The 14,119-nt window shown below is 36.4% G+C and overlaps 1 protein-coding gene across 1 annotated transcript; it reads left to right on the top strand.

Annotated features, from left to right (window-relative positions):
- The first annotated feature begins 2,698 nt into the window (after positions 1-2,698).
- On the top strand, positions 2,699-12,523 carry LOC113668518 (26S proteasome non-ATPase regulatory subunit 3). Its single transcript, XM_027184432.2, has 16 exons — positions 2,699-2,954; positions 3,381-3,530; positions 3,721-3,761; positions 5,307-5,444; positions 6,234-6,370; positions 6,742-6,796; positions 7,122-7,178; positions 7,835-7,913; positions 8,491-8,594; positions 9,176-9,290; positions 10,637-10,730; positions 10,847-10,976; positions 11,368-11,430; positions 11,632-11,724; positions 12,170-12,220; positions 12,380-12,523. The coding sequence occupies exons 1-16, from the start codon at positions 2,840-2,842 to the stop codon at positions 12,452-12,454; spliced, it is 1,497 nt and encodes a 498-aa protein (XP_027040233.1). The 5' UTR covers positions 2,699-2,839; the 3' UTR covers positions 12,455-12,523.
- The last annotated feature ends 1,596 nt before the right edge of the window (positions 12,524-14,119 follow it).

Genomic DNA, 14,119 nt, shown 5'->3' with positions numbered 1-14,119 from the left:
CTTATACCTTCCCTCTTCCGGAATTCCGCAACAAAGCCAGTGATAGAAACAGTCCAATAACTGGGGTTGATCTCTGAGCCAGGTTTCGCTCAATGTTACAATGACTAGTGGATACGAATTGACAGTGAGTAAAAGCTCATTTAATGTCGAAACCATGGCGGGACTAAGTATAAAGATGCATTATTTTTAATTGGCCTGAGTTAGAGCAGAGCGGATGAATATCAAGGCCAGGATCAAGAGATGCGGACAAATCGAGTGTATCATCCAACATTTCCGCTTCAGAGCACTTGTAAAAGGGCAGGGCAAATCCCAGACGGTTACTGCATAACCAGGTAGAAGAGGAGGCTGTCAGGCCGGAGCATTTCAGGAAAGAGCCATTACAACCACAGCAAGTTATGCTTGCTTGATTTCTTCCTATCGTTTTCTCACAGCAATCAAATTTCGTCATGTTTCGCTTGGCATTTGTTTTTTCTTTTGACTTTTGGGTGCTTGATGTCGCTGTTTGTACTAGCCTTTGTATTGCAATGGAGTTACTATAATAAGCAACCGGCGTTTTGTAATATCGCGGACGCTTGTGCTATTGTTTACATCGATGAGTGCTGGACCATATAGAATCCATTGTAGCGAGGGCTTCGCCATCAAAAATTATTGAAAAACTTTTACTACTAGCCGCATTCGAGATTCCACAGAGCAATATAAACGTCTGAGAATTGTCTTGAAATGTAGAAAAAAATTTACCATTTTAAAAACAATCCAATAAACTCTGTCTACGCACGTAAAACCAAGACGCACGGCGTCCAAGCAGCTGTTGCTGTGGTTATCCACCCAAAAGGGAACCATGACCATGAGTTACTTCAAAGAAAAGATAGTGTTATCCTATAAAGAGGTAGAATATTGACATTTCCTTCTTTCTTAGGAACGTATGTAGAGCTGTTGATGCGTGTGTTAATCCATAAAACTAGATAGAAACCAATAATGTATAATATATCATGATATCTCGTATCATTGATAAGACTGACTGTTAACTAGCTGTAGCAAAAGGTATCAGTCAATAGCCGATTATCATTCATTTTCTGTGATATTATCATTCAATGATTGATTTCCATTTATCGTCATCGTCAATTTAAAAATAAACACCGACAGACTTGTTGCTCATTTAAATGTTTCATTTTAGCCTGTGACTTATAGTAAAAATATAAACCGTCTTGTAACAGATATGATTCTTTTTTCACCTTTGCTATGACGACTATTGAAGGTTTAACAGGGAAGTTTAGTATTATCAGCTGAGTTGATAACGTAAATTGACCACCGTAAATAGTTGAAAAGCTGGTCTTTCAAAACCAGCTTTCGAACGTTAGCCCCTCGTTAGAGCGATTGAAAGAATTCTGGGTTGCGTGTGGGTTTATATGGAGAGAATGGAGCTACGCTATTGGTGGGAATATGGTCGAAAAAAATTTTTCAGTCAATAGAACGCCCCCAAACCTGAACTCTACGGTCGCCACATTGACGACTGCATCGGCGTTACCTCCCCTACCAGAGGAGGTTTTCACTTAGTTTATATCCGCTGTCAATTCCTTTCACTCGGCTCTGAAATATACCAGGGAAATTTTCGACACCTCTTTAGCTTTTCTAGACATCAAAATTTCAGTTGAAGGCAGCGGTTTATGTTTTAGTGTTTAATACAAACCTACATAATCACATAGTTACTTGTTGTATCCATCTTCGCATCCATCATACGTCAAGAATTCCATACCCTTTTCCCAATTTCTCAGACTTCGTTGTTTATGTAGTGACGACCTGATTTTTACGAAAAATCAGAGGCAATGTGACAGTTTTTCGATAAACGCGGCAATCCTGTGTCTGTCGTTTAAGCGGGCCACCACCGCGCCCAACAAATTGATTGAAAATCGCTAAACACTTTAATCTCTTTCATCATTCTGAATGAAAGGTGCCAGGAACCTCATTTCAGATAAAATATTCAATGGAAGAGATAAATATCAAATGGCTTTTGGAGCATACTTCTGTAAAACTAAAATATGACCGGCCCCTTTTCTGTGCTGTAAAAAGTTGTCTAATTCCTCTCATTGTTATCTATGTCTTGGCGAATTGTTTGAACCATCAAGAGGCACACAAAAAGCAGTTTTTAATAAGCACAAAACAAAACTTCCAACGGTGGCCAGAAATTTTTTTTATGAGCTTTTTCCAGGATATCGTCTGTGTGCGGTCAGTTTCTTGTAAATTATTTTTTATTCGAATTTTAGTAGTTAGACAATTTTCACACGCACAGTTTATTCTTTGAAATCTAACAACACGTTGAATACTAAATTCCGTTATAAAATTTCTAATGGTAGAGATACCTAGGCCTATGATTAGCCTGTCGTTATCCTGTCAATATCCTCAAATAAGTGGATGGTGTATATTAAAGTTCACACGGCAGCCAGGTGGACAACCAGACATGGTTTGATGCTACTCTGGTTTACAGATTTAATGAATGTAACCGAAAAAGTTACAATTCATAGACCCAACGTTTCGACACCCCAGTATAGTGCCTTCATCAGGGGGGGATCTAAACGCTGCAACAAGAGGTCCTTTTAAATGATCACTAATTAGCTGCCTTTTTTTTTTCTAACGAGGTGTAAATAGTAGATGATAAGTGGATGGTTGTTCGCCACGTGATGGTTGGGAGACTAGGTACTAGTGGTGGGCCGCCAGCGGCCTTCTGTAGAGACCAGGCGCACTATCGTTTGCAGTGTCATGGCGGATAACCTATAGAAGATAGTTAATAAAGCTTATTTCAGTGGAAAAAATTTAAAAAAGGTTTGTTTTTAAAAGATTCAAAATGGCAAAGGCAGACGTAGAAATGAAAGAAGAACCTAAACAGAACGATTCAGCAGAATCAGAAGAACCGAAAGCGGAGGTCTCGAAGGAAGAAAAAGAGAGACTCGTTTTGGAAGGTAAGTTTTAATACTGAGTCCAGATGTCCGGCAGCCGGACAGGTTTTTGAAGTTACTCCGTGTTCAGCAGCCGGACAGGTTTTTGAAATAACGCCGTGCCCGCCAGTCGAATTTATAACAGTACAGAAGTAATTTTAAAATACCGAAAAGGACTTTCTCGGATGAGTATTTCTGCGGCCATTTCAAATCGGTGGAAAACGTACGATAGTCTGTTGAATGACCGTTATTCTTTAATGTTAGAGTAGGACTTGAGGATTTTATAAGGGTTAATTAAGGATTATAAACTTTTAAGATAATTTTACAGATGAGAACTTAAATTTTTGTAATTGTAAAAGAGAGAAGGTCGACGTATAATCAACAGCGATAAAATTTACATTTAGTCGATTGATTTGATGTGTAATTGTCTTCATGTATTTCTTTTTGTAGATCTCAAAGATCAGGTCAAGTACATAGAAAAGTCAGTGTCATCCAAGGAACCACGGTTTCTAACCCGTGTTCTAAGAGCCATTCCAGCAACAAGGAAGAAACTTACTCACCCAATTCTCAGAAAGCTTATTTGTGGCTTTTTTCCCAATTGTAAGTAAAGAAGAACAGCTGCAGCCTACTTGAGGCTTTCTTTTACCGATTGTGATTTGAGAAAAACAGTTGATTTATATCACAAACTAAAATTTAGGACCTGTACCTAAATACAGAGATCCAGACAGAGATTATTTAGTAACATTGATTTATTTTTCTTGGAATTCTCTAAAGATTATCTTTTTTACAGCATCAGTTGCAAGAGATGGCTTGTTGGCTTTTCTTGATGAGGTTAGTTGTTTTCTCCCAAAAGTTTTTATGATGCATTTATAAATGACTGTGAATCTTGGTTTTAGATTTTGAAATTAATGTATGAGACTCAGAAGGCAGTTATTAAAACAAAGTTTAGCCACTGTTCAATAAAACCATATTCTTGAATTTAGCTGAATCATTAAGGAACATTAATTTTTGTGAACAGTGTCAAAGGGTGTGGAGAGCTAGCAGTGGAGGGACATTCATTTAATGAAAGCAACTATCTTATAGAGAATACGTTAGCTCCACTCCTTGCATAAATCAGTGATTAAGGTTTGACCTCGTGTGTGTAACTGGCCCAGAGGGTCTTTATTGTTTTTGTTGACTGTAACAACTTGATAACAGTGGCAGTATTATTAACAGGTGCCAGCTAAATCTAAGAATGCTATCATCTTTGAAATTAGATTTCAGATTTCTTTATTAGCTTATGTTGATTATCAAACCTTTATTTGTATAATTTCAAGTTTATGAAACATCCCTTTACTAACTGAGTTTGTGTTGTATTGTGTGAGTATTGTAAATTACAGACCAAGTTTTTCTGCTCTGATCTTTGTTCTTGTTATGTGAGATGCAGGGTCAAAAAAGCTTCACAAATTCTTTCAGAGTTGTTTGTTTCAAATTTGTTTGTTTGTTTGTGAACCATTTTTCTTTCCATGATGGGCTGAGGAGATCACTGATCTGTGTAGGAATGTGAAAATGACCATAGACATCAGTACAGGGCACAAAATTAAAAAAAAAGACCTTCTGATTCCAATTTTTGGGTTTGTGGCCCAGAAGTCTGTAATAAGTTGTTGTACCATAATTCCATTCCATCTTGATCAAGGTAGTCCTTATGGAGCTCTAATAAAAACTGTGTAATGCAAAGAATAATCAATTATGAAAATAATGGAAATTTAAGACCTAAAAGTGACAGAATTAGCTTTGGAGTAACGACAAATGCAACTCTTAAAAGCAACAAGGACTATACAAGACTCTACAGCATAACAGATCAAGGCTTTGGAAAATGGGATGGAATGGAAACTGTTACAACTTACTACAGTCTTATACACAAGCCCACAAATATTTGAAACAATAGATTTTTGTTAATATTTTGTACGTTTGGGAATGCCTATGCTCATTTTCACATTCCCACACAGATCAATGATCTCCTTGGCCCATCAGGGAGAGAGAATAGGTTTGGCAACGTACAGTTTTCAAAGAATTTGCAAGGCTTTTTTGGCTCTGCATCTTGCACAACAACAGCAAAGATTGAGACTATGTGAAACATGCCCCATGGGGGATCTGGTGAAGGGTTGTTAAACCCCAGCATTCATTTAGACGCAGTATTAGCAAAGTTGAACACTCAAACAAGCTTTGGAATTTGGTGTACTATAAAATGAAATATGTCCCACTAAATTGAGCAATCATGGTATACATACTAACTGAGAGATATAACACAATAATTTCTATGTGTTAGAGTACCAGCAGTGGTACTACAGAATCATTTTAGTGTGTTAAGTTATAGATCTTGTTTTGTGTTTTTAGCCAATGGAATCAGAACCTGGAGTACCATTCAGACCACGTAGTGCTCGGTTGATAGCTGCTGCAGCATTACCTGAAGTTGAATTTTATTTTCACCTGTTGGTTTTGATTCATCTTATTGATACAGAGTGTTACAAGGAGGTAAGACTCCTCAAGTAATTACAAATCTTGATTCAATTTAAATTAATTTAAACATTTTCCTATGCTAAGAGAGTACTGTTAAAAAGTATTTTCACAGTCTTTTGAAACTCAATTGATGTTTCTCCAGAACTGTGAGGATCAAGGCTGTGAAACAAAGGACCTTTTTCCTGTTTAATTTTTCACAGTGCTAAAAGCTTCCTAGGTTTATGTCAATTTCATGGGGTAAGAAATATACTTTTATATTACTTCACAGCTGATAGAAGTTTCTCTCTTCAAATGTAATATTTATTGGTGGCAGATAAGTAATAAAAATTGTATGTTACTTTGGTACTTCTCACAAATATTACTATTTTTCAACCTTTTTATTATTATTCTCATATTTAGATATGCTGAGTTTTATTGTTGTCATAATGATGGCTTGATGTTCTGGGAGCTTTTTTCAAGGGCTTTCCTTGTCAGCTGACTTTGCATCATGATTAATACTTATGAGAGGGTCAGAAAACACACATAACCACCCCTCAGAAGGTTCCAGAAATTCTGAATAGGGGGAGAAGGGATGCCTAAAAATGAATGCGTTATCTGTGAGATGATTAAGGATAATTTGAGTTATTTCACTCAAACATGCTACAAGAATTGAAGGACCAGGTGGAAGATTGAGTTAAATATCAAGGCTTTTTTCTGTAAATATAAAGCATTGTGAAGGATGCCACAGTAGAAAAACCTTCCATAGGAGAGAGCTAGATATCTTGTTAACCACTCAAAACTTTTTTTTTTGCATGACTGTTTCAGGCTGTTAAATGTTCAGAACTGCTGATGCAGCGATCTTTAGGACACAACAGAAGGACGTTGGACCCCCTTCTTGCCAAGTGTTATTTCTATCATTCTCGTGCTTATGAACTGGTTGACAGACTACAAGAAATCAGAAGGTACATACACAGAAGTTGCAGCTTAAAAAATTAAAAAATTTTTCTGTAGTCATGCTGCAAAAATAAGTCCCACCAAAAGAAAATTCCATAAATTGAAATGCCACAAAAAATTTACGGTGATCAGTCAAATGAAAACTTTGCTTGTGAATCAAGTGTTAATTGGTGTTCTTTGTATTTGGACTCAGCCAGGGAAGCACATTTACTCAGAGCATATGCACTGCCTGTATGCATATTTACAGCTTTACCTTTTGAACAGAAGAATCTTACTAATACAGTAAAATTCAAATTTATGTACCAATTTACTTTGGGTAACAACATATGTGTTGGTCCAGAGTTAACCTGTTCTTTTTTTTCTTTTTTTCCTGTCCCAGCTTTCTACTAGCAAGATTGAGGACAGCTACTTTAAGGCATGATGATGAAGGACAAGTGAGTACTCTTCATTATATAAACAACAGATGTGGAACTGTCTCTGCAGTGTGCACTATTTCAGAAAGCCTGTTAGTAGGTTTACTGTGGGTTTTTAACTTGTTAACTCCAAGAAGTGATGGATATTTAACTTCTCCCTCTAATATCCAAGCATTATCCAGCAAACAGGTAATGAGAATACCCAAACTCATTAGTCATAAGATAGAGGGGAGAATTAACAATCATATCTTTGCATTGGGTCAGCTGGGAGGTAATCAGAAAGTTTGTTTACTATACAGAAAAATGTTGACCTTTTTCTGGAGCTTATAATTCGTTATCTTTCCAGGCCATTCTTTTGAATCTCCTCTTAAGAAACTATCTTCAGCTGAACTTGTATGATCAGGTAAGAAGTAGAGCAACCTGATAAAAAACTCCATTAAACATTCATGACACTAGAAAGAACACTGCAGCATTGCAATCCAATTGGTTTTTTATCTGCTAAATTTATGTCAGCTTTTGTCCTTCTTTGTCAGAGCTTCATCAACTTGTGTTAAGTAACCACAACAAGTTTATTAAATGGTCCTCCAAGCTAGTGGTGAAGATACCAATTGAAGCAGATACAATAAACATCTCTCTCTTCAGATTAACATGAGGATCCCCTTTACTTTTTGCGTGAAGCATGATCAGGCTTTTTTTTTTTTTCTTTGTGTGAATCATCTCTGTGGTTAGGTCTTGACCAGGGTTTTGACAAGAGATGGACTCCAGATGGATCAACAAAAGTCAAAAACAGACCAGTAATGATTCTTGAAAAAATGAGATAAGACATCATGTCATCTTTTATAGCATAAGACTGGTCAAGACTAGAAAAAGTGAATTATTAATTCAATGTTATTGTCTTTAATTTTGTGTGAAGAGAAACAAGTTTTTGGTATTTTTTCGTGACGCATGAAAAGGTCCAATATTTTTTCAACGCAACAGAGTTTTTCAAAGGGGTATAGGGGACCCTCTAACATTCCATTCCCATCCACATGTAAAAGAGTCAACTTTTCAATTGTTTAGGCTGAGAAGTTAGTGTCCAAGTCATCATTTCCAGAGACAGCCAGCACAAATGAATGGGCAAGATTTCTGTACTATACTGGTTGGTGAAGTGTACACATGTGCAAATTTATTAATTTTGTAAATGCATTTTTCCTTGTAAGCTAGTGTGAAAGGTAACAATGATGATTAGATAACTTTAACAAGGCGTGAAATTAAATTTTTTTTTCCGATAGCCACTTGGCTCCTAAATTCTTCAAAGTGTTAGCCAATTAAAAAAAAGTTGGTCGCCATTTTCAAAGACAAACAAAAGCTTTTTTTACGCTCTCAGCATTCTAGATAGACCCTCCAAAATTAAGCTAGGGAAAACATCTTTCATGTTCTACAAAGTGAACACTAGGATGGATGATATACAATGATCAAGCTAACCCAATGGCTTCTAGTTATCAATCGAGATGCAGGTGTTGCGTTTTGGAACAAACTTGACAAGGAAGTTTGCCGCGGATTTATCTTTACAAATCTTTTAACGCACTATATCTCTTGGTTAGGTTATGATGAAACATTCCAGGATTTGGTCGCAAAAGTGAAAAATTTAGTCACATTAGCGCCTGTATTAGGCGCAATTTCACACCCTGTTTTATGTTGGTTCTCTGACACTTTCCTTTTTCCTTGAACCCCAGGCATTATCAAAGCTATTCAACTTGACTACTCAGAGGCTCACAAAAATCTTCTGCAGGCCATAAGGAAAGCTCCACAGCAAGCTGCTATTGGATTCAAGCAAACTGTGAGTAGATTGAACCAGTGGCAAACAAATTTTTTTTAATTTTTTAATGTGGTTATTATCATTACAATAGAGTTACTTATACAAATTTATTTATGGTATGAAAATGAAGGCAGATGCTATATTTGGACCTGCAGTTACTGAGTGACAAAACAATAGAGACACTGAGGACAGCACACTGATGTCTTCAGTTGCCAAGTGTTGTAATCCTATATCTGTTAAAGTCCTTGGTTGCCAATTTTGTGTCAATATAAATTTTATTCAGAGAAAAATTTTCCATCTGGTCAAAGAGTATGTGACTTACAAAGGAGTCACCTTATTTCAGTCAATGGGTATCTGTTATTTATGGTATTTTGGTAAAAAAAAATTAAAAGTGTTTCCAACTAAAAATGCAGTCATTCTTGTATTTTGTGTTTTGAGCAAAAAAATACCAATGTTACTTTTTTAAAATAAATATTGAACTTTAAATTATTTTACCAACATCTAATTGTTGTGTGAAACCTGCCTCATTTCCTGTCGGTGCAAGAGGTCTTAGTTTGCTGGTACCTGGTAGTCCTCATGTAACAATGAATTTTTTCATGTAGGCACACAAATTTGCTATTGTTGTTCAACTGCTTCTTGGTGAAATACCTGATAGAGCCACTTTTAGAGAACCATTTCTGAGAAAAACTCTTGTTCCTTACTTTCAACTTACACAAGGTGAGTATGCCCTGTCAAGATGATATAATATGATGTGATATGGTATTGATAATAAAGCACTGAACATGTATGTGAAGTAGTGATTTTAAGTCTTGGGATCATTGAGGGCAGATATTGAAGCTTTTGTTGTACTCAAGCATAATAGTCAAGATATAGTTGTGTTCACAACTAGTAACTTTGGTGTGATAACAGAAGTTCTCTTTCCGTTCTTTCATCCTTTACTTCTCTCTTTACTTCACTCTTTCCCTCTATGTCAGAGGGTCACACGCCACAAGGTTTGGATTGATATTTAGAATTCGAGCCCTTAAAAATGCTTCTTTGGTTTTCTTTTTGGGGTCAGAGTTGGTTCCTTAGGTGCTATGTAAACATTCTTGGGAACAAACTTGCCTGAATTTATCATACCTCATGATTCAAACCAGAGGCTCTAGAAACTTAAGCAAGTTTATATAAGTTTTTCTTTGTGGAATTAAACAATTATCTGCCTCAGGCTCTGTGAATATTGTTAAATAATCCCCAAGAGTAGGGAATTATTCATCAATATTCACAGAGCCTGAGGCAAGTAATTCTAGTATAATTGCTCTGGTACTTTGAATTCTGTTGGAAATCCATTTTGTTGTTGAAACCATTCTGTCATAATTGTTTTGATTTCACATATCAAGATGAGCAGCTGGTTTTAACTAAAATTTAACAGGTTTATTTAATTCAACAGGCAAAAACTTTATATCTTTCTTTTGAAAAGGGTAACATCAAACTGAATAGCACCTTTTGTGCTCTTCAGAATTTTGTTTTTTCCTGTTGTGTTAATACCTTCCAGCACAGTCATTTTGTAATTTAGCAACCTTGCTATAATCACCCTAGGAGAGGTGATTATAACAAGATATGATACAATCCTTGGCCAATCAGGGTGCACACATTTCTATAATCACTGGAGCAATAATACTAAAACATCTTAGACAAGCCAGGATCCTGACTGCATTATGTTAAATTAGTTGTCTCCCCTTGTCAGAGTGTATGAAGTGACCAGCTCGTGAGGTACACTTTGGGTGGGGAGAAAAAATGATTATTGCTTTCCATGATGAGCAGGCAGGAGATTGTTTCTGTGATTGCCTTTTTGATGGATAACAATACATTTATCTCGGTTAATTCAATAAACGAAAGGTGTTAGGAGCAACAAGTGTTAGATTGTCTCTATAATTTATAAGCAAATGCTGTAGTTTGCCCAAGACTTGGAAGGGTAATTGAGAAGTTTATCAAAAGTAACTCTGGGCTTCATTGGGTATTGATATTCCTTTTTCCTTATGCATTTTCATTACTCCTGAGTATGATTATTTTTATTTTGTTAACAGCTGTACTGAATGGAGATTTGAAGCTCTTTAATCAAGTTGTGGACAAGTTTAAAGAAAAGTTTCTCTCAGAGAAAACTTACACCCTAATCATAAGGTCTGTTTTTTGTTACATTGTGTCTCAGGTTTTTATCTGTGATAATTACAAGCATTTGTTGCTATGGAAACTATCAATCACAACTTAGTTTTTTTCATGAATGGTTTGGTCAATAGGTTGCGGCACAATGTAATCAAGGCAGGGGTGCGAATGATTAACCTATCATATTCACGCATTTCCCTGACTGACATTGCACAGAAACTGCAGTTGGATAGCCCTGAAGATGCTGAATTTATTGTTGCTAAGGTACTTGTAATTTGTTTGATTTTCTTCTTAAAAGTGTTTGTAACACTTTGTCATAAAGCTGTTCTTGTTCTGTTCATGTTAGTGACCTTCTGTATCCTTGTTTACTTTGAAATAAGTACTCACATAAATTGGCAGCCAGAAACAGCTACCGGTATGTTGGCTTTGTTAGGACATGTCAGCATGTTAGAGCTAATGTGACTGCTCAGAGTTCCCACAAAGAAAGGTGTAAAGATATCAGCATGACATCAACATACATGTAACCATGGGAAAAAAAAGGATGAAATTGCTTTAGTACTTATCTTTGGAATTGCTGACTCTTAGTCAAAGCTGTCATCATTTAAAAATAAGGCACAAGAAGTTAAAAAATGAATACACAATGTTCTCTTGGCAGGCAATTCGTGATGGTGTAATTGATGCCACAATAGATCACGAGAAAGGCCATGTTCAGTCTAAGGTAAGGTGTATTCGTTTGCTGAGAATAAAATTAGTAACTTTTAACTCCTCACCATTGTATCTTTGTATCTTTCAACGTTCTTATTTTGCGATATACAAGTTACTTCCAAGAAGAGCTACAACAATTGGGGTTCATTTTTAATCAACGTACTGTAACTATGGTATTAGGGTATTTCATGATATATGTAAATTGTCTTTACAGGAAAATGTGGACATCTACTCTACTAATGAACCACAAGGAGCTTTTCATCAGAGAGTTAGTTTCTGTTTGGATCTTTACAATCAGTCTGTCAAGGTAAGCAGTCAATGTATACTTAACCAATAATATAATCAGCCCGTTGGTGATACGAGAGCTTTTTGATAGGATTTGGACATTCCCACGTGCCCGTTAATGATTGTATTCCTTACATGAGAATTGATATTGAACGTGTAACTTCAATCACGTTCTCTGTTTCTAGCCAAGGTCCACAATTTTGACATATAGCGACATAAAATAATCATTGCATTTTTGAGCCCACCTCAATCAATTTTCTGAAACCTTCAAGATCGTCCCCGTGCTCATCATAATAAAACCCTGGATATTTTTAGCTTATTGCTCTGTAAATTTGTAAGAATGCTTCTATAGAACAGTAATCACCTCCACATTTTACTGGTATAAATTAATATTGCCTCTGATAGTTAACATTGTTGTATTTGTTACTTTGTCAAGAGATATTTCTTTACTTCTACCATTAATGTAGGCCATGCGATTTCCACCAAAGTCTTATAGCAAGAATTTGGAATCACTCGAGGTATTGCTTGCATTTTTTAATTTCTTCTTGTAAGAATGATAGTTAATATCTGAGTAAATAACGGAAAGACTGTCATGGAAAGGGAGATACTTGTTCTCTGAGAACTTAAAATACATTGTTTTCAACTTAGCGTGTTTTCTCTCTCTATTCCTTCGTTAGGAGCAACGGGAAAGAGAAAAGCAAGATCTTGAACTTGCCAAGGAAATGGCTGAAGATGATGACGATTTTCCCTGATTTTCCCGATGAGCTATTGTCTGTAACCCATGTGGTGGTACTTTGAAGCCAATAAATGCATTTCTAAAGTATTAATTAGCTTTGCCATCATCTTCACTTAAATGAAATGGAATAGTGTTATACGATCTCTGACAGGCTTTGAAAAGTTATTATAAATGAAATGCTGGTTTGGTCAATGATGCGCTCCAACAAGCACACAACTAAACTTCCCAAAATTTGTTTGAAGCTCCTATAAACTAAGAAGCAGAAAAAGTTTGATAGACCCTTACAAAAATAAGAAAAGGTTTGGATAGAAGTCGGAAAACCGGGTTTGGGCTGTTTACAAATTGAGTGACGCTAACCCTGGGTTGCCTTAGGAGACAACACATTGTCATGGCGTTTCGAGTGTTAGCCCCTCATCAGAGTGACTCTGACGAAAGGCTAACGTCGGCCTAGAAACTCTTTACGGTGGTCAATTTACGTAAACCTCTCGGTTGACAAAACCGAATTATTTTGTTGTACTCTCACCGACGCAGCTCCACATTTTCTCTAGAAACTTATCTCCTTTATTTATTTGCGTTGCCAACAAGATTGGATTAGTACTTATCGCCTTATTCTCGCCTTGGCCTCGGACAGGAATTAGAGGAGAAGGGCATTAAACAAAAATTTTCTTAAAGGGTTTCTTTTAATTTTGAAACAATCGTATGAGATAACAAATTGTACACAAGTCTCCGAGGGACTTCCTCAAATTTTTATTTGGAAACACGTTCCATTCGGGTGTTTCAGTAGAAGATGCATCTTAACATGTTTTGCATTGCTACAACACTTGTAAAGTAGAATTCTAACCTTTATAAGGCCTCGTATAAAAACAAAGGGGTTAGGGAAAACTCAATACAAATATGACCCCCCCTTCCATACACGTGTTATGTTAGTATCTCGTACACTGTTAGGGTTCTCTTTTGATGGATTGCAACGTTATCTCGTGTACTGATAGGATATTCTTCGCGCTCTTATTAGGAGGGGTTGTTACGTAAATAATTCGCCCAGTGTTACGATTATATTTTGTGGTTGTTACGTTAAATCTCGCGCACTGTCATTATTCTCTAAGGATGGGTTCCTAGGCTAGTTTCACGTACTGTTGGCGTTCTCTTTCGGTGGATTGTTGCATTAGTATCTCGCAAACTGTTAAGAATCTCTTCTGATGGATTGTTACGTTAGTACCTCGCCCTCCTTTAGCATTCTCTTTTGACGGATTTTAGGTTAGTCTGCTTGTGTATACTGTTAGGATTCTCTTTTCCAAGATTGTCACCGACGTTAGTAGTAAATCACGTTAGTATTGCAAACACTATTAGAATTCTCTTTTGATAGATTACTACATTAGTATCTCGTGCTCTGTAAGGATTCTATTTTGTTTTGTTGTAGGGTTCTCGTTGTTTCTAATTTGCCTCGCACTACGGGTTCGTGGAAATACGGCACAAACCGTAAAAATACGGCACAAACCGTAAAAATACGTAGCGATACTACACACTAAAACGTCTAATAAGATATATATCTCGCGCAATGTTAGGACCCTCTCTTGAGGGTTTGTCACATTAGTATCTCGCGCTGTTTTAGGATTCTCTTTGGAGGAATGTTACGTTAGAATCTCGCACTATTTTAGGATTCTCTTTTGATGGATTGTTACGT

Source organism: Pocillopora damicornis, chromosome 9, assembly GCF_964200805.1.
Source record: "Pocillopora damicornis chromosome 9, jaPocDami1.2, whole genome shotgun sequence".
NCBI lineage: Eukaryota > Metazoa > Cnidaria > Anthozoa > Scleractinia > Pocilloporidae > Pocillopora > Pocillopora damicornis.
Note: the sequence above shows the minus strand (reverse complement) of the source record. Positions and strands in the feature narration are given on the sequence as shown.

Coding starts and splice junctions, on each gene's coding strand:
- LOC113668518 (XM_027184432.2), top strand. CDS start 2,840: ATGGCAAAGGCAGACGTAGAAATGAAAGAAGAACCTAAACAGAACGAT. Junction 7,914..8,490: donor AAGATTTCTGTACTATACTG/GTTGGTGAAGTG, acceptor CTTGAACCCCAG/GCATTATCAAAGCTATTCAA. Junction 8,595..9,175: donor CTATTGGATTCAAGCAAACT/GTGAGTAGATTG, acceptor TTTTTCATGTAG/GCACACAAATTTGCTATTGT.